Genomic DNA, 19,084 nt, shown 5'->3' with positions numbered 1-19,084 from the left:
AACTCTTTGACTTGCATTTAAAAATACTTTAATATTTCGTAATTTTGGCATAGACACGAATTTTATAAAAGAGGGCCCTTTTATAATCGACACTAATGAAGAAGACGTCTCAACTTCATATTGGTGTAAGTATATGAGAGAAGTAGGAAAATACATATTTTGAAGAAATTTCATAAATAATTTGAGGAAGTTTCATGTTTTGAACTTTAAAATTACATAACACTTTACAAATATTCAATTAACTTTTTGTGCGACATCTACAACTCTTTCATAACTGTTTTTCTTATAACAGATTTCAAAACATTCTAGGGTATATCTTGCAACCCATGACTAATCATTGCTCTTAACCTAAGTACTCGCAGGATCTTGTAATTTGTGTCCGCGAGTTTATACTTTATCAAAACTTATTACAAAGGTTTTTAAATCGGGCTTGTTTTTTGGCTCTTGATTGGCTCTTGACTTTTAATTTTTGGATTGATCGAGGCTTGAATTCTGACTTTTAGTATTCTTTGCCTTCATATCTGTAGTCCCCCAAGTGTTAGAGCTTTGAAGTATGAAATCTCAAGCACTTGATTATTTCTTCCATTTGGTCCATTTCCTAAAAAGGAAAATACATACGGGACTCGGAGGTATATTTTTAGATGATGACTGCTTAACCCTTTTTATTTCCATCAGAAAGGTTGTAACCCATACCAGGAATAATTTTGTATCCCGCGTGTCTTTCAGGTCTAATATCATCATTTGGTGTGGGCTAGCTTTGTGCCTATCATCTAAAATGGTTAGTATAATTTTAAAAAAAAAAAAACTAAACCATACACGAATGATACTTGATCGGGGGATCTTCCTTTGCTTAGAAGTAATACTTCTTTAAATGAACAACATTCCAATTTGATGGGAATACTTTGCCTTCCATTTTTTCTAACTCATACGCACCCTTTCCGGCAATGCCTCGAATCATGTAGGGTCCTTCCCAATTTGGACTCAACTTTCCTGCATTGGCCATTTTTGTCGATTGAAAAACCTTTTTGAGGACGAAGCCCCCAATCTTGAAGTATCTAAGATGAGCTTTCCGATTGTAGTATCGCCCAATAATTTGTTTCTGCGCTGCCATCCTTATTAGAGTCACTTCTCTCATTTCTGCAAGCAAATCTAGATTTATTCGCATCTCTTCCTCATTTGATTCTTCAGTTGCTTGGGTATATCTTGTACTCGATTCACCTATTTCAACTGGGATTAAAGCTTCAGCACCATACATAAGTGAGAATGGAGTCTCCCCCGCACCTGTTTTTGCTGTCATTCGATAAGCCCATAAGACTTCTAGAAACACTTCTGACCACTTACCTTTTGACTCCTCTAATCTTTTCTTTAAGCTATTAATAATAATTTGTTTGTCGATTCGGCTTGTCCATTAGCCACATGATGGTAAGGTGTTGAATTTATCCTTTTAATCTGCCAACTCTGAAAGAATTCTGTGATTTTACCTATGAATTGCGGGCCATTATCATATACGATTTCTTTTGGAACTCCGAACCGGCATATGATATTTTGCCAAATAAAGTCTCTGACTTCTTTTTCTCGCACTTGTTTGAAGGCACATGCTTCTACCCATTTGGTAAAATAATCTGTTAATACTAATAAAAATCGTACCTTTCCTTTGGCTTGTGGTAGTGTACCCACGATATCCATCCCCCATTTCATAAAAGGCCATGGTGAAATAACCGAATGTAATAGCTCCCCTGGGCGATGCATGTTGTTGCCATATCATTGGCATTTGTCACATTTGGCCACAAAACTTTTCGCATCTTCTTCAATTTTTGGCCAATAATATCCTTCTCTAATTAAAGTTCTTACCAAAGATCTTCCTCCTGCATGATTTCCATAGTGTCCCTCATGTACCTCTCTCATCACATATTCTGTTTAAGAAGGCCCGAGACATCTTGCTAGAGGCCCTCCGAACATCTTTCGATACAAGTTGCCACGAACCAAAAAATAACGAGCAGCTTTTTATCGAAGTGATTGAGCCTTTATCTTTTCTTTAGGTAAAATCCTATGCTGCAGGAAATTAATGAATCCGTTCCTCCAATCCCAAGTTAAATTATTGAAATTTACCTCTTGTTTATCTTGATCAAGTGCCGAATGAAACAAATGTATTACGGTAGAATTTTCTTCGTTCGTTACTTCTGCAACATATGCGAGATTAGCCAACGCGTCTGCTTCCGCATTTTCCTCCCTGAGTATTTGCACAATTTTTCACGATTGGAATTGTCTGATTAATTCTCGTGCCTTTTCCAAATATTGCTGCATCCGCGCCTCTCTAGCTATATAAGTCCCCTGCACTTGATTAACTACAAGTTGCGAGTCACTTTTGATTATGATCTTCTTTATTCCGAGCTCTTGTGCTAATTCCAGACCTGCAATTACAGGTTCGTATTCTGCTTCATTGTTAGTAATGGGATGACACTTTATTGCTTGCATTATGGTTTCTCCTGAAGGTGGGTTTAGAAAAATGCCTAAACCCGCTCCTTTAACATTCGAGGAGTCATCAGTAAATAGGATCCAAGTACCCGGATTAGATCCGGAGAATACCTGTAGTTCCTTTTCTGCTCCAAGAACTATCCCTGGGCTGAAGTCTGCCACAAAATCCGCTAAAAGCTGTGATTTTATCGCAGTTCTAGGTTGGTACATGATATCATATTCACTGAGTTCTATAGCCCATTTGTCTAACCTACCTGATAGTTCTTGCTTATGCATTATATTCCTTAAGGGATAAGCGATCATTACAGAGATAGGGTGACATTGAAAATAAGGCCTCAACTTTCTAGATGCCATAATTAGTGCTAAAACAAGTTTTTCTAAGTGAGGATATCGAGTTTCAACATCCAATAAAGATTTACTAATATAATAGATTGGAGATTGTTTACCTTTGTCTTCACATACTAATACTGTACATACCGCCATTTCTGATACAACGAGATAGATAAGTAGCCTTTCTCCATCCTTTGGTTTAGCCAGTAACGGTGGATTTGACAAGTATGTTTTTAGATTTTTGAGCGCTTGTTGACATTCATCAGTCCACTCGAATTGTTTTTGCTTTTTCAACACTGAAAAGAACTTAAAACTTTTCTCCAAAGACTTAGAAATATACCTTCCCAAAGCTGCTATGCTACCTGTCAGCCTCTGTACTTCCTTTTTGCTCGTAAATATGTCTGGTATTTCTTCAATGGCTTTGATCTGTGCAGGGTTTGCTTCAATACCTCGGTTAGAAACAAGGAAACCTAAAAACTTACCTGAAACTACACCAAAGTCACATTTTTCAGGATTTAACTTCATATTGAACTTGCGGAGAATCTGAAAAGTATCTGACAAATGTTGGATATGATCCCCCGCCTGTGCTGACTTGACCAGCATGTCATCGATGTAGACTTCCATAATTTTTCCCAGGTGTTCTTGGAACATTTTTGTTACCAATCTTTGGTATGTGGCTCCATCATTCTTTAATCCGAAAGGCATAATTTTATAACAGTAAGTCACCCTGTCTATGATAAAGGAAGTTTTTTCATCGTCTAAAAGATCCATCTTTATCTGGTTATATCCTGAATAAGCATCTAAAAAACTCAACAACTCATGTCCTGCAGTAGAATCAATTAGTTGATCTATATGCGGTAAAGGAAACGAGTCTTTAGGACAAGCTTTATTTAAATCAGTATAATCTACACAAACTCGTCATTTCCCATTCTTTTTTGGTACTACTACAGTATTAGCTAGCCAGTTAGGATATTTTACCTCTCGTATGGACCCAATTTTTAAAAGTTTTGTACCTCATCCTGGATCACCTGATTTTTGAAGGATCCTTGCTTCCTTTTCTTCTGTTTGATAGGTGGATAAGATGGATCTTCATTTAGCTTGTGAGTCATCACCTCTGGTGGTATTCCTGTCATATCTGAATGCGACTAAGCAAAGAAATATGCGTTAGCTTGTAAAAATTTGGCAAGTTTACCTTTCATTTCTGGGCTTAGCTTCATTCCAACATAAACTTTTCTATCTGGCCACTGCTTGTAAAGTGTGATAGCCTCGAGTTCTTCTATTGTTGTTTTGATGTTTTCATTTTCTTCTGGCTCTTGAATGATATCAGGCCTTGAGTCTACGTCCGTTTGTCCACCTTCAGTTGAGGTTTGTGCTATTGTGTCCTCAACTGAGTTCTGTAATTGTTATCTTTTATCTGCACCATCGTTTGTTGTGCCTGAATCTGCCACTGAATTGATACTTCTAGAAGCCTGCTAATCTCTACGAATTTGTCTAATCCCCAACTGAGAGGGGAACTTAATAACTTGATGTAAAGTAGATGAAACAACATCCATATCATGAATCCAAGGCCTGCCAAGAATCATATTATACGCCATGTCCGTATCTATCACTTGGAATTTCGTATCTTTGACAACTCCTTCTGCAAATGTGGTAAGCATTATTTCTCTTTTTGTAACAACACTTGAATTGTCGAATCCAGATAAGGTGCGTGCTTTGAGCACCATTTTGTCATCATCTTGCATCTCGTTTACCACCTTCAGAAGGATGATATTTACGGAGCTACCTGGGTCAATCAAAACTCGTTTCACATTAGTATCATGTACAAGTAAAGATATTACCAATGCATCGTTGTGAGGGGTCATCACGCCATCTGCATCTACATCATCAAATGTTATACTGTCTTCTTCCAAAACTTGGCGAACTCGTTTTCCATGGGTAACCATGACTTTTGATGTCTTTTTTGCAGCCGTATATGTCACACCATTGACCTCCTCACCTCCGCTTATCACATTAACCGTCCTTTTTGGTGATGGAGGTTTTGGTGGCTCTTGTCTATTCTTCATATACGTTTTCTTACCCTTCTCACTAAACAAATTAGTTAAATAACCTTGTTTTAACAAATGCTCTATTTCACCTAGTAGCAATCTGCAATTTATTGTTTTATGACCGTGGTCGTTATGAAACTCGCACTATAAATCTGGATTTCTTCTGCTAGGGTTCGATCTCATTTCTTTTGGCCACTGTACCTTATCTCCTATATTTCTTAAAACAACTACAAATTCAGAAGTGCTAACATTGAAACTGTAATCACCAAACTTTGCCTTTGTATTAACATTTTTATCCCGGGCATCTCGCTCTTTCCCGAACTTGGATGATGAACCCGCGTCTCTGTCTCTTGATCTAGAACCATCCCTTGGATTTTCTTGTTTTGAGCGTGAATCCCGTCCTGCTGGTCCCATGTAAGGTTCATACCTATTCTTACCGGACCTTTTTTCGGTTTCTGGTTGCCTCGAACTTGTTCTTTCATCACCCCTTGAGCGAGTGATAGTGTCTTCTTCTACCCACAGCTTCATACTGTACCTATTGTACACATCATTCCAAGTTGTAGCATGGAATTCTCGTAAGCTTTCCTTAAGTCTCCTCGTGGCTTCCGAGCTTTTTTCATTTAAGTTGCTCGCAAACACCATGGCCGCCCAATTGTCAGGTACGCGTGGTAACATCATTCTTTCACGTTGAAATCTATCCACAAATTCCCTGAGTAGCTCCGTATTTTTTTTTTTAAAGATGTCTTCCATTCTCTTCTCAACTTTTTGAGCTCCCGAATGTGCTTTTATAAATGAATCTGCAAGCTCAGCAAAAGAATCAATAGAATTTTCTGGTAAAAGAGAATACCATGTTAATGCTTCTTTCGTAAGTGTTTCACCAAATTTTTTGACCAGCACTTACTCAATTTTTTGCTTGGTTAAATTATTGCCTTTCACGCCAGTTGTAAACGCAGTTACATGATCCCGTGGGTCGGTCGTTCCATCATACTTTGGAATATCGGACATTTTAAACTTCTTCGGTATCGGCAAGGGAGCTGCACTTGGCTTCCAGGGATGTTGTGAATATTTGTCAATATCCACTCCTTTAATCACGGGTGACACACCAGGTATTTGTTCTATGCGATCGTTCTGCTCCTTGAGTTGCTTCTGCAAAGTTAGTACTAACCTTTGTAAATCAGAATTATTTGGTGTACTTGACCTTCCATCGCGAGATTCACTGGGTGTTCCTCCGCTTCCCGAATTAGCAAGTCCCGAACGTGGGTTTTCTATAGTTGCAGTGTTGTTTGGAAGTGGAGTTGGTGGCGCAGTTTGGCAATCCATTGACAAAAGCTTGAAGAGCATTGTTGACGTGTTCCGCAATTAGTTGTTTTAATGCTTCCTCGGCAGTTTGCTTGTCCCCTTGTTGATCATTCGTGTGCGATGTTGATCTTTGAGGTGTCCCCTCCCGAGACTATCGAGGTGAATTTTGAGGTGAAGGGATTGGAGTTCCTCCCTCCTGTTGGTTTTGTTGGTTCAGTTGGTTGTTGTCGTTGGCAGTTGACATGATTGTTTGACAGAAAAATGAATTTGGAAAGTAAAAAGATTATTAGATTTCCGGTAACGGAACCAATTTGTTTAACCAAAAATAAAAATAAAATCAAAATCTAAGTTTAGAAGAAAACGAGTTTCTGATAACCAAGTTTTGCTTCACTTTCTCAATGATATCAAAGGAAAATAACAAGAACAACTAAGGAAATAATTGATTGCCTAGCCAAGGTAGAGAATTTCGAGAAAGTAGAAAAGTAAAATATATATTTCAATATTGCATCAGATGTCCTTACAAATAGAATTCTATGCCCTTATATAGGAATACACAATAGTAACGGTTTCCCCCCATAATTTGGACTAATTATGGGCATTAACGATATTGATTGCCCATTATTTTGGATTCTCACAACCGATGCATTTATTGCTATAAATGCCTTACATCTGTTATGATTCCCCTTCCTTATTTCTTTCCGGTCCATGTATCTTTCCCTATTTCTACTATTTATTCATTCTCTGCCAGCCGTTAGGCCCGATGCCGTCTCGTGGGTATTTCTCCTCGTGCTTTCCCTTTTCCTATCAAATAAGATTGTCACTTATCGCTATATTATTGTTCCACGCATTATGCCATGACTGCTACTATCATAACCACCAACTACCATCATAACCACCAATAGTAACCATGACTGCTACTATCACCAATAGTTACTACTCATAACTGCCACCATTAGCCAACGCTAACACTAACAACCGCCTCCCAGCCAGCACTTACAACCACACTATTAGCCGTAACCATCACCATCTACTATATAATTTAAAAAAAAAAAAATATTTTGGTGATATAGCATTAGATTAGTTAGTACTTTCTCTCTAACCCAATTTACGTGTCATACTTTCTTTTTGATTTGTTCCACCAAGAATGTCATGCATTCATACTTCATTATTTAGAAATAATTTAACTCTAGAATTTCTACTTTTCCCTTAATGAGATGACTTATATACACACAAATGTCTATGACTTATTTTAGACCATAAGATTTAAACTTAATTTTTTTAAAACTCCATGTCAAGTCAAACACTGCCATATAAGTTGAGACAGAAAAGAGTATTTTATTTTAATTCTATGTTTATAAACTATATTTTGCATAAAGAAAATATTGAGAAAATAAAAAAAACTTGATTATTTAATGCTCACGTCTTAATAATATTAATATCATATGTGTATTCAATTTTAAATATTTTAATTTTAATACACATATTAATATTCAATTGTATGTTCAGTTTCAGATATCTTAATTGTACTGAAAACAAATGGAGCCTTAATTAACACACACCACTCGTGATTTTTTTTTTAATGGAAAATAAAGAAGATAACACCCAAACCTTGATCCTCCCTCCCCCTAAAAAAAAATGTAGAATTAACCCAAATAGCTGTCCACCCAATCGTTTAAACTATAAGTACTCGACAAATGTATACTATATATATAATTAATATATAAGCTATGCATATCGATTAGAACAGTAGATAATGAATTCGACCGGCTATTTTAGTTAAAAGTCCCCAAAAAGAAGAGAAGAAAGAAAAAGCTCAAACCTAGATTGCAACAGGCCTTAAGCAAACATGGGCCTTATCTCCTAAAAAACCCAAAAGTTAAAAAAATCCATCAATGGACCCAAAATATCTTCAAACATCACATCTCCTCTGCCCATAAATATCCCCCATAGACATCCACAACAGGAGAGAAAGAAAAAGCCTATCTTCAAATTCTTTTGCTTCAAAACCTTATCTTCAATGGCTTCCTCAACTTCTTCCCTCCATTTCCTTTCCCTTACACCTCAAACACTTCCTCTACCAAAACCCACTTCCCAAACTACTTCCCTTTCCTTCTTTTCCCTTCCTCCTTCTTCTCTCAACCTTTCTTTAACTTCTTCTTCATCTTGTTTTTCTTCTCGTTTTGTTCGTAAGGTGACCCTTTCTGATTTTGACCAAATTGAGGATGTTGAAGATGGTGATGATGGTGTAGAAGAAGAACGTAATTTCTCTCCTGACCTTAAAATCTTTGTTGGTAACTTGCCTTTCAGTGCTGATAGTGCTGCTCTTGCTGAGCTTTTTGAGCGTGCTGGTAATGTTGAGATGGTTGAGGTAATATCTTACTACACTTTCTTGCTTGTATTTTGTGGGGTTTCTTCACTTTATTTAATTTGAAGTTTTGTTTGGCTATGTTTGAGTAACTAGACTTGTACAAACCTAAAACTGGTAAATTTAAGTGGCTATCTTTGGCAGTTTAATCTTTAGATGAGACGGTTCTCACAATTCAGCATGTTATAAGAGCAGACATGTACATGAGGGGAGGTGTTTTATATCTAAGAATACAACAACAACATACCCATTATATTTCCACATATGGGGTCTGCCACATATGGGGTATGGGGATGGTAGTGTGTACGCAGACGTTAACCCTACTCAGTGAAGGTAGATTGATGTTTCCAGTAGACCCTCGGCTCAGAATAAGAAGAAGCAGGGGGAGAAAAAGAAAGGAGAGGGGAGATAGGGGGGGGGGGAATTAGTAGTACCAAAATCTAAGAATAATTAATTAAAGTGGTTATCTTTGACAGTTTAATCTTTTAGATAAGGCGGTCAGTCAATTCAACATGTTATAGAGCATACCTGCACATAAGGGGACGTGTTGTATATGTAAGAGTAACAAGTAAAAGTATCCTCTCCTAACAGGTTAAACTTTTAGATGGGGCGGTTTTCACAATTCGATAAGTTCTAACTATGTAATCTTTATTTATGACTAGAGAAGATGTCGTTAATGTGTTATTGAAGGAAGTCGTTTTGGATTTCTTGATGTTTGAATGTACGGTGATTATGTGAGGCTAATGAACTTGTTATGTTGACATTTTGTTTGTCAATGTTTGAATAACCGAACATGTTGATTGTTGAAGGTTCTTATTGGATAGTCTTTTAGTATGACTAGGAAAAATAGCCTTAAGACGTTGTCGTAGGAAGTTGTTTTTTCGATGTTGATTGGGGTTTGGGGTAGAGTGAGGATGTGACGGTTTGAATGGGAGGTTTAAGTGTACTTACTGGAGCTGTTTACTTTTGCAGGTTATCTATGACAAGCTTACAGGAAGAAGCAGAGGTTTTGGTTTTGTGACAATGTCCTCAAAAGAGGAAGTTGAAGCTGCCTGTCAACAATTTAATGGATATGTAAAGTCTTTTGCTTTATTGAATTTCTCAGTTAATTATGCTCTAATGTGCATGTCCAAATATTTATTCTTGAATTCCAGTGGCCTTGGATATCTTATGTATTTTTTGAAATCGAACTGTTTGTGTTCAGTTTACAGTTTTTTAAATGATTTAACTGAAAATCAGTACTTCTTTTTGATAGTAAAATTTTGGCAAGGTTTCGCACTGCAGAGTTCCTCTTATAATTTGGTGATGAAATGATTTCTAAGTCTTACTCTTAACCATCATTTATGGAACCTAAAAGGCTAAAACTTCTTGTTGTTAGTGATCCTTTCCTTATCCAAAAGTTCTTTGGTTTAGACACTAAGCTAATGTTTTAAATCTTTTGGCAGGAACTTGACGGGAGGGCACTGAGGGTGAATGCTGGGCCACCACCAGAGAGAAGGGAGAATTCTTCTTTCAGGGAGAATTCTTCTTTCCGTGAGAATTCTTCTTTCCGTGGAGGCAGGGGTGGGGGAAGTTTTGATAGCTCCAATAGAGTCTATGTAGGAAACCTCGCATGGGGTGTTGACCAAGACGCACTTGAGACCTTATTCAGTGAGCAAGGTAAGGTTGTGGATGCCAAAGTAGTCTATGATAGGGATAGCGGTAGATCAAGGGGCTTTGGATTTGTAACGTATAGTACTGCTGAGGAGGTCAACAATGCAATTGAAAGCTTGGACGGAGTTGTAAGTATTTTCTTACTCAGCTAAATTATGCATCTATCTCTTTCGTTCTGTATGTCGGTCACATTTTCCGTTCAGGTCGATTTTGTGTCCTGGTTTAGGTTTCACATGTACTTGTATCTCATAACTAAAGCTTCCCACATGATGGTATCTGTCATTCAACTATATGATATATAGAACGATTAGGTATTTGCCTACTTGTTGCGTTCTGGATCAGTTTTACCTGCCATAAATGTCTTCTTAATAGTGATGTAGATATCTACACCCCAAGGTTGTGGCCTAGTGGTCAATGAAGTGAGTTGAGAACTTAAGGTCTCAGGTTCGAATCCCAGCGGAGGCAAAAAACTAGGTGATTTCTTCCCATATGTCCAAACTTTGGTGGATAGAGTTACCTAGTACCCATTGCATGAGAGGTAGCAGGTATCCCGTGGATTTAGTCGAGGTTCGCGCAAGCTATCCTGGACACCACGGTTGGCAAAAAAGAAATAGTGATTTAGATATGCATGATTGTGTAGTTATCGAACTTGTAGGGGGGGGGGGTCAGTCTTCTTAGATACTTCGCTTTCACTTGTCTTCAACTAATAGATATGTGATTTACCATCAAAACTGACTCTCGTATACTGCATTGTTATATTATTGAACGAGTTTCACATTCTTTTTTTGTAATTTTCTTTTTGATTCCTTCTAGTAAAATGAGCTTCGAGTAAATACTGTATTACTTCTTATTGATCTTTGTTTGCCTTAACATATTGAACTTTGTGGTGTAGGACCTCAATGGAAGGGCCATCCGTGTAAGCCCTGCTGAAGCTCGGCCACCCAGGCGTCAATTCTGAAGATTATAACCAACATCTTTTTGATCGAGAAAACGATTGGGGTAAACAACATCTATGTTCAACTTTTTTTGCTGTTTCTCCTTGAGAATTCACATCTTGGAGATGCATCAATATCTATTTATACATTATCATGTGATTAGTAATCCAAGTGCAGTTGACTGTACATTTAATTTTCAATAATTAAACCAAAAAGGTATGTTTCGGCTCATAAGAATGTATAATTACATGGCAGGGTCCAGGAGATGACGACTGTTGCAACAATGATGAGTTAGTAAATCTGCAACTTCTACCCCAAACTTGCGCGGACAAATTACTCTCTGCTTCTGGACTAACTAGAGTTCTCAAGTAAATTAGCTTTTGTAATGTATGTTCTGAAATTGCCTCGGAAAAAATTCTTGATCTTGTAATATGCTTATCCATCACTTGTTGAAGGACACGACAGTTAAAAAGTTTGATACTCTTTGAAATGTATGTTAGCGAGAAGCATTCTTGTTGTACAATGAATTTGCAGAAATTGTGTTAATTGTGCCAGTGCCTCTACAACAATTAATGGTCATTAAAATTTTACTAATATTTTTGCACTAAATGTTGAAGGGCAGGGATTTTCTTGACCAGCTGGGACAGGAATCCATAGCGCAATTCAGGTTTTGCTTGTCTAGGTAAGGTCCCAGACTGTCTGCATTTTAGGTCTCTGGTAATCCATGTTGCTCGAATCTTTCAAAAATGTCATCGGGTGTGTATTAAGTTGTTCATTTTTGGATCCGATATGGGTGCAACAACATTTTTGGAGGAGTAGTAGTAGGCTGTGGGCTACATTATAATGGCTCTGAGATTCATGTATCGCGTGAGTTGCCCCTCCTCTCTGTATTATCTAATCTATTTGAGGGAGCATGCTTGTCGCTGCTCGCGTAGTTGCAGCAATGCAACAGAAACTCAGTTAGCTTAAAGAGTGCCTTTTTTCTAACAAAAAAGTTAATAAAGTTTTGAGCTAAAAATTTTGAGTTGTGTGTTAAAAGTAGTAATATGTATAATTAAAGTGGTAAGTTATGAATTTCAATTCTTTATTATTCTGGAATCTAAATTATTCTCTGAGTCTACGTTGTCCTATAAAAGTGCAGTCGTGTGCGTAAAGTATTCCGTATTAACGTCGGGTCCGAGGAAGGACCATGGGCGTATGCACTTTATACCATGCGGTATCACATGACATCGCTTGGTCGAAATTTCTCAATAGATGTTTATAAGAAAAATAAAAATATTGGGAATACGTATAAAAAATGCACTGCTTGTTATTATAGTAATTTATTCATTTGTTCTTTCTGCTTATATAAATTCTACCCCTCGGAATATGACGTAGATAGGGTATACGATGTTCGGCAATCTAAAGTCATACAAGTGTTCGGCAATCTAAAGTCATGTCATCTACATTTGAAGCTATTTATTGTATTATTCTTTACGACATTTATGACTATATATTAAAATTTGAAATTTCAATCGAACTAATATTTTAACCATTGCTTTAATGTTGTGCAATCTAAAGGCAAACGATTATCTTAAACTCCATATCCGGTCAAATATTATCATACGAATAAAATGTGGAGTATAAATTAAGCCAACGAGAGGAATCCAAACTGAAGGAAATTCACTAATTACTGAACTATGTTGAAATCTTGGAAGTATTTTCGTTTTAACCTAATTTAAAAGTGTAAGTAGGAAGAGTATATTGGATCATATAACCTATTCGCTTTTCTAAGCAAAATAAGATAAATTTAGTAAAGGAAGAGTAAGAAATACTACCATTACCTTATTTCTTCTCTAGCACGTGAAAGCATTTTCATCTCTCGGAAATGAGTCAAACACGACTTTTCATCGACTCCAATAGAGTATTCTACAGTCACAATTAAGTAATCTATTGATACTGCCAACTTATGCTATGTCCAGATAATAGTTTGAAAATGGAGGTTGGATCCATTACTTTGTCTTTTTCTGCAAATATTGATAAATGAGAGATCAAACAGAATTAAAGTGAATTCAATTTCTTGTCAAAATTCCTTCAACTGGACATGCAAATAGTCCTTTCACATGATTCTTAGCAATGAAAACTAGTTCAAAATCCATAACTGTGGTCACAAGGTGACAAAAAAAAGAAGATGTTTTCTACAAAAAAGAAAACTTGCAAACATACAAGGTTGCTGCAATATTCTACCATAAATACCTTTGCTGTTCTTTAGTATTATTCAAAAATATATGACTGCTAAGACCCCCACTCATGATCGTCTCGCAACTCCTTAACAACATTCCCCCCCTGTCCCACCATATGTTAGCACTCTTACTCTCTGTTTTTTACTGCATTGTGTTGTACCGTATTTCTTGAGCCGAGGGTCTATCGGAAACAACCTTTCTACCTCTCCAGGTAGGGGTAAGGTCTGCGTACACACTACCCTCTCCAAACCCCACTTGTGGGATTATACTTGGTATGTTGTTGTTGTTGTGTTGTGCCGTATTGTTTTGTAAATACTATGTTTGGATAGAGTGGAATGTTTGTTTTTGTTTAATAACATTTTACCTGTTTTGTTTGGTCTAACTGTATTATATCTGCTAAGTATTACTGAAATGCCCGTAACTTTTACTCAAGTTAAGCAGTATTCAAGAAAGATGTTATCAGTGATAAGTTAAACAATGTCAATGTTATAGGTAAATCAGTTCATTATTGACATTTCTGTTGTTTCACTCTTAACACAGATTAAGTTCCAACTTTAAGGTCAGGAAATGTTTAGCCAGAGCACCATGTCTTCTACTAAACAAAAATCTGTCAGGTATATCTGAGCAGTCCTTAAATTTGTGGCTAAAGTACTTTTATAATATAGTAAGTGCAGCCCGGTGCACTAAGCTCCCGCTATGCGCGGGATCCGGGGAAGGGCCGGACCACAAGGGTCTACTGTAAGTAGCCTTATTCTGCATTTCTGCAAGAGTCTGTTTCCACGGCTCGAAACCGTGACCTCCTGGTCACATGGCATCAAGTTTACCAATTACGCCAAGGCTTCCATCACTTTTATAATATAGTATTCTGTTAAATAAAACTGCAGCTCATTTTTGTAGTAGTTCTTCTATAAAGGCATGCTGTATTTTATGCATTGGAGTCTGAGTTATGCACCACAAATAAATGTATTAGATTCCTATTCTAATTATTAATGAAAGCTTGAATCTGTAATCAGATTTCCAAATGACATTGACATTGCAATATCTGGATCATACAAGCCGGAAAAATTCCTTAAATCTATATCTATGAAGAATGACGAACAAACGTCTAGCTCAAAGTTGGAGAAGGCAGAAATAGAGCCAAAAATGAAGATGTTCCGAAAGAAAAAGCTTTCAAGAGTATTTTCAGAAGACTATGAGGGGGTTCAAATGAAGATATTAGATCCTCGCGGACGTCCCATAAACACATGGAACAAGTGTTTCTTAATTGCTTGTCTTACATCTCTATTTGTTGATCCACTCTTCTTCTATTTACCAAGTGTTAACGACGAAATCTGCATGGATGCAAGTTATCCTATGGAGATAGTCCTTACAATCGTCCGATCAGTGATAGATGCATTTTATTTGGTTCAGATTTTAGTTCAGTTTCGAACAGCTTATGTTGCACCTTCCTCTCGCGTTTTTGGACGAGGAGAGCTAGTCATTGATTCTTCAAAGATTGCATCGAGATATCTCCGTAAGGATTTTTGGCTTGATCTCTTGGCTACTCTTCCTCTTCCTCAGGTATAAACAAGTCCTCTAAGTCTATTGTAGTCTTTTCTCATATTCGATATGATGTTTGGTTGTTAAAAGTTCGAGCAGGAAAAGTTATAATCTGCTGGTATTTCCTCTGTTCTGATATTGCTTGCCAAAAATGAACTGATAAATTGCTAGATATCATGTTTTTAGGCTTATACAAGTTACATCAAATGCTACTTTCTGCTACCTATTCTTGCTTATCTCATACCAAACTAGTCCTAAAACTGTTTTCAGGTTTTGATTTGGGCTGCAATCCCATCTTTGAGAGGTTCGAATAGGATTGGTGCAAAACACGCCTTGCGCTTTACTATCATTTCTCAGTTTCTGTTGAGGCTATGCCTTATTTTTCCACTTTCATCTCACATTATCAAGACTACTGGTGTAATGGTGGAAGCTGCATGGGCGGGGGCGGTTTATAACCTTGTGCTCTTCATGCTCGCAAGTCATGTAAGTATACGACTAGTTTTTTTTTAGGGTAGACCAAATTTGTTGTTTCAAATTAACTAAATACCAAGTTCCATTATTCCGTGACAAGCCTCAACAAGAGTAGGTGTAAGGTCTGCGTACACACTAGCCTCCCCAAACCCCACCTATGGGATTCCACTGGGTGGTTGTTGTTGATGAAGCCTCAACCATTGACTTGTCCACCATTTTGACTATGCATCTTTTATAGGTTATGGGTTCTTGCTGGTACCTTTTTGCTGTGGAACGACAAGAACAGTGTTGGAAAAAGGTTTGTGATCAACAACAACCGCATTGCCAGGATTGGTATTTTGACTGTCATAGGAGGGATTTTACTAGTAGAATCGCCTGGTATGAACGGAGCAATATATCTACATTATGCGGTCCTAGCAGCGACTTCTTCCAATTCGGAATCTTTAATGATGCACTGACTTTTAGAGTTACACAGTCATCATTCTTGAACAAGTATGCTTACTGTTTTTGGTGGGGTTTGAGGAACCTAAGGTAACAAACTGCAGCTAAAGCTTTATTAATTTTTCTTTGATTAAATGCTAACTTTCTTTAATTAACTTTTGCAGCTCTCTTGGGCAGAATCTTGTGACTACTACTGACATTAATGAAATTAATTTTGCTGTTGTTCTTGCAATTCTGGGATTATTGCTCTTTGCTTTACTTATTGGGAATATGCAGGTAAGTCAGACAAATACATTGGAGGATAAAGGGACTTAGTTTTTCAATCTTAGCCAAACTTGTACTTATGTTTCATTTCTATGGCCTAAATTTTCAATACCAGACTTTCCTTCAATCAACTACTATGAGACTTGAAGAATGGAGGATAAAGAGGACAGATACAGAAGAATGGATGCATCATCGCCAACTCCCCCACGATCTTAAGGAAAGGGTGCGAAAATATGATCTATATAGGTGGGTGACAACTCGAGGTGTTGATGAAGAAGCCATTGTCAAAAGCCTTCCGGTGGATCTCCGAAGGGACATCAAGCGTCATCTTTGTCTTGATCTAGTTCGTCGAGTGAGTATCTGTAGTATTTAACAATAAATATTAGTTTTAGGAGACTTTTGAGTTCTCCTTTGCGGAAGTGGATGTGCAACAATCATCGTATCACTGGTCGTGGGGAATCCTCACGAAGCGGATGAACTCCCTTTTTCCACAGCCTAGATATCCTATTGTGATGCAAGGAATTACTAACCTTAGCCGTCATTTGTTTCCCAAAAGAAACATTAGGAAGACTTGTTTTCTCTACACCCAATGGACTTGTGGGACATCTAGCACCACTTATGGGTGAACCCGACCCAATAATATTGTCCAACAGTATCATTTGCTTCCATTCCTTGACCTCCTATGTTATAAACAAGCTATTGCTTTTCCACTAATGTGTTTTCATAATCTTGATCCGGCAGGTACCTCTATTTGATCAAATGGATGAGTGTATCTTGAATGCAATATGTGAAAGGTTGAAACCACTTCTATATACTGCAGGAACATGCCTTGTTCGCGAAGCTGATCCTGTGAACGAAATGGACTTCATTATAAGAGGCCATTTGGATTCTTACACTACTGATGGAGGGAGAACAGGTTTTTTCAATTCATGTCAACTAGGTCCGTGTGATTTCTGTGGTGAAGAACTACTGACATGGGCGTTAGACCCTCGTCCGAGCATCATCCTCCCGTCCTCTACACGTACAGTGACAACGATCACTGAAGTAGAAGTATTTGCACTCACTGCAGAGGATGTAAAATATGTGGCATCACAGTTCAGGAAGCTGCATAGCAAGCAACTCAGGCACACGTTCAGGTTTTACTCGAACCAATGGAGGACTTGGGCTGCATGTTTCATACAAGCAGCGTGGTTTCGCTACAAGAGGAGGAAAGAGGCTTCTCTACTTAAAGCTAAGCAGAACCCCGCAGCTGCTCCTACTGAGCTACACGATGAACGAAGAAGTGTATCCTTGGGACAAAAGGCTTCAGAATTTGCTGTATATGCTGCAACATTGGCAGCAAGCAAAAGAAAGGGGGGAAGCATGAGGGGAGAATTAGAAATCATTAGTTCATTACAAAAGCCAGTTGAACCTGATTTTTCAGTTGAGGATAGATGAAGTAAAATGCTAGAGCATTTCATAGAGGTATCACTTGTAATATGGTAGCTTCTCATCAGCAGCGGAGCCAAAATTTTTACCAAGAGGTATCAAAATATAAAAAGTAAACGCAAGAAAAAAAATCTAGGGATTTAACATATAGTATATATACATAAAAGTATGTTGGATTTTGCATCTGTTACTGCTACTGTTTTCTAGAATAATTAGTTGTTTAGTTTTAGGAGGAGTCTGCTAGAATATTCAGAATTTTAATTATAGTAAGAGTTTAGTAATTTAGTTGTAGGAGGAGTCTACTACTTTATTTATTTGGCTATTTAAAGCCCTATGATTAATAAAATTTTAGAGACAGTTTTTCAATCCTATTTTCAACCTTCTTGCTGATTGCATATTTTTTCTAAAATCCATAACAGTGATATCAGAGCCTCCATTGATCTTGACGGATATCTGAATTCGCTGAAAAACAACCAATTTCAACCACTTTTAAACCATACGCATTTTTACCCATACAAATTTTTAACCAAATTTTTAACAATGGCAAGCAGCGGTCTCTCTTTGAATACCCCACAAATTTTCACTGGTGAAAACTATCAGATTTGGTCAGTGAAGATGAAATCTTATCTTGAAACTTATGATCTATGAGAAGTTGTAATGGAAGACAAACTTATACGTTGTCATGTCCTTAGTAATTAACTAAGTACACGTGCGGCACTTGACAATTTGCTCACGTTCTTGTTATGCCAAGTTAGCCTTACTACACTCAAGATCGCTAAGAGAATGGTAGAAAGAACACAAGAGAATTGTTAATGGAAGCTTTATATTAGAGAAAACTTGAATTGTTTGCTTGATGAATTACAAATGAATGGCCTCCTTTATATACTAGTCTCCTAGAGGCTAGTGTGCAAATATTAATTGTTACACAAGTCCTTAATATTTACAAGATAAGAGCTTTCTCTAGAATTCTCTACAAGCCTAGAAGATTCCAAGGACTTTCCTAGCAAATCCATAAACATCTAGGATCTTCCAAAGGAAATGTCCATACTTCTCTAGAATCTTCTCACAAATGCAAGCATTCCTCCTATGTAAGCTTCCACATGGCATTAATATATGCCAAATGGCACTTATGTGGCATGATGACATGGCGAGTCATCACACTCTCCCCCACCTAATGTTGCGACGACCGCGGCGTAATGTTGCTGCATAAACTCTCGGATCTTATCTTTGAATTGCCATAAATCTTCATAACGTTCCCTTGTCACGTCCTTAGTAATTAACTAAGTACACGTACGTCACTTGACAATTTGCTCACGTTCTTGTTATGCCATGTTAGCCTTACTACGCTCAAGATCGCTAAGAGAATGGTAGAAAGAACACAAGAGAATTGTTAATGGAAGCTTTATATTAGAGAGAACTTGAATTGTTTGCTTGATGAATTACAAATGAATGGCCTCCTTTATATACTAGTCTCCTAGGGGCTAGTGTGCAAATATTAATTGTTACACAAGTCCTTAATATTTACAAGATAAGGGCTTTCTCTAGAATTCTCTACAAGCCTAGAAGATTCCAAGGACTTTCCTAGCAAATCCATAAACATCTAGGATCTTCCAAAGG

General features: G+C 37.4%; 4 protein-coding genes across 6 annotated transcripts; 2 read left to right on the top strand and 2 right to left on the bottom strand.

The window, feature by feature from the left end:
- Window positions 1–850: 850 nt before the first annotated feature.
- On the bottom strand, window positions 851–1,297 carry LOC138896276 (uncharacterized). Its single transcript, XM_070181073.1, has one exon. The coding sequence runs from the start codon at window positions 1,295–1,297 to the stop codon at window positions 851–853; it is 447 nt and encodes a 148-aa protein (XP_070037174.1).
- A 2,980-nt stretch (window positions 1,298–4,277) lies between these two features.
- LOC138896275 (uncharacterized) lies at window positions 4,278–4,868 on the bottom strand. The gene has a single exon (XM_070181072.1). It carries the CDS (start codon window positions 4,866–4,868, stop codon window positions 4,278–4,280), a length of 591 nt encoding a protein of 196 aa, XP_070037173.1.
- A 3,219-nt stretch (window positions 4,869–8,087) lies between these two features.
- LOC104092656 (29 kDa ribonucleoprotein A, chloroplastic) lies at window positions 8,088–11,648 on the top strand. Of its 2 annotated transcripts, XM_070181882.1 has the most exons (6): window positions 8,090–8,517; window positions 9,487–9,588; window positions 9,960–10,028; window positions 10,065–10,295; window positions 11,060–11,166; window positions 11,358–11,648. In XM_070181882.1, exons 1-5 carry the CDS (start codon window positions 8,167–8,169, stop codon window positions 11,123–11,125), a joined length of 819 nt encoding a protein of 272 aa, XP_070037983.1. In that variant the 5' UTR covers window positions 8,090–8,166; the 3' UTR covers window positions 11,126–11,166; window positions 11,358–11,648. The 2 variants fall into 2 exon arrangements, with proteins under 2 accessions (XP_009596607.1, XP_070037983.1); XM_009598312.4 differs by having other exon boundaries at window positions 8,088–8,517; window positions 9,960–10,295.
- A 10-nt stretch (window positions 11,649–11,658) lies between these two features.
- Window positions 11,659–17,758, top strand: LOC104092655 (protein CNGC15b-like). Of its 2 annotated transcripts, none has more exons than XM_070181881.1 (8): window positions 11,659–11,789; window positions 13,871–13,938; window positions 14,338–14,884; window positions 15,134–15,346; window positions 15,573–15,865; window positions 15,940–16,051; window positions 16,155–16,391; window positions 16,781–17,758. In XM_070181881.1, exons 2-8 carry the CDS (start codon window positions 13,892–13,894, stop codon window positions 17,474–17,476), a joined length of 2,145 nt encoding a protein of 714 aa, XP_070037982.1. In that variant the 5' UTR covers window positions 11,659–11,789; window positions 13,871–13,891; the 3' UTR covers window positions 17,477–17,758. The 2 variants fall into 2 exon arrangements, with proteins under 2 accessions (XP_070037982.1, XP_009596606.1); XM_009598311.4 differs by having other exon boundaries at window positions 11,700–11,784; window positions 13,865–13,938.
- The last annotated feature ends 1,326 nt before the right edge of the window (window positions 17,759–19,084 follow it).

The sequence above is a fragment of the Nicotiana tomentosiformis genome, chromosome 7 (genome assembly GCF_000390325.3).
Source record: "Nicotiana tomentosiformis chromosome 7, ASM39032v3, whole genome shotgun sequence".
Lineage (NCBI taxonomy): Eukaryota > Viridiplantae > Streptophyta > Magnoliopsida > Solanales > Solanaceae > Nicotiana > Nicotiana tomentosiformis.
This window is presented reverse-complemented; position numbering and strand designations above follow the sequence as displayed.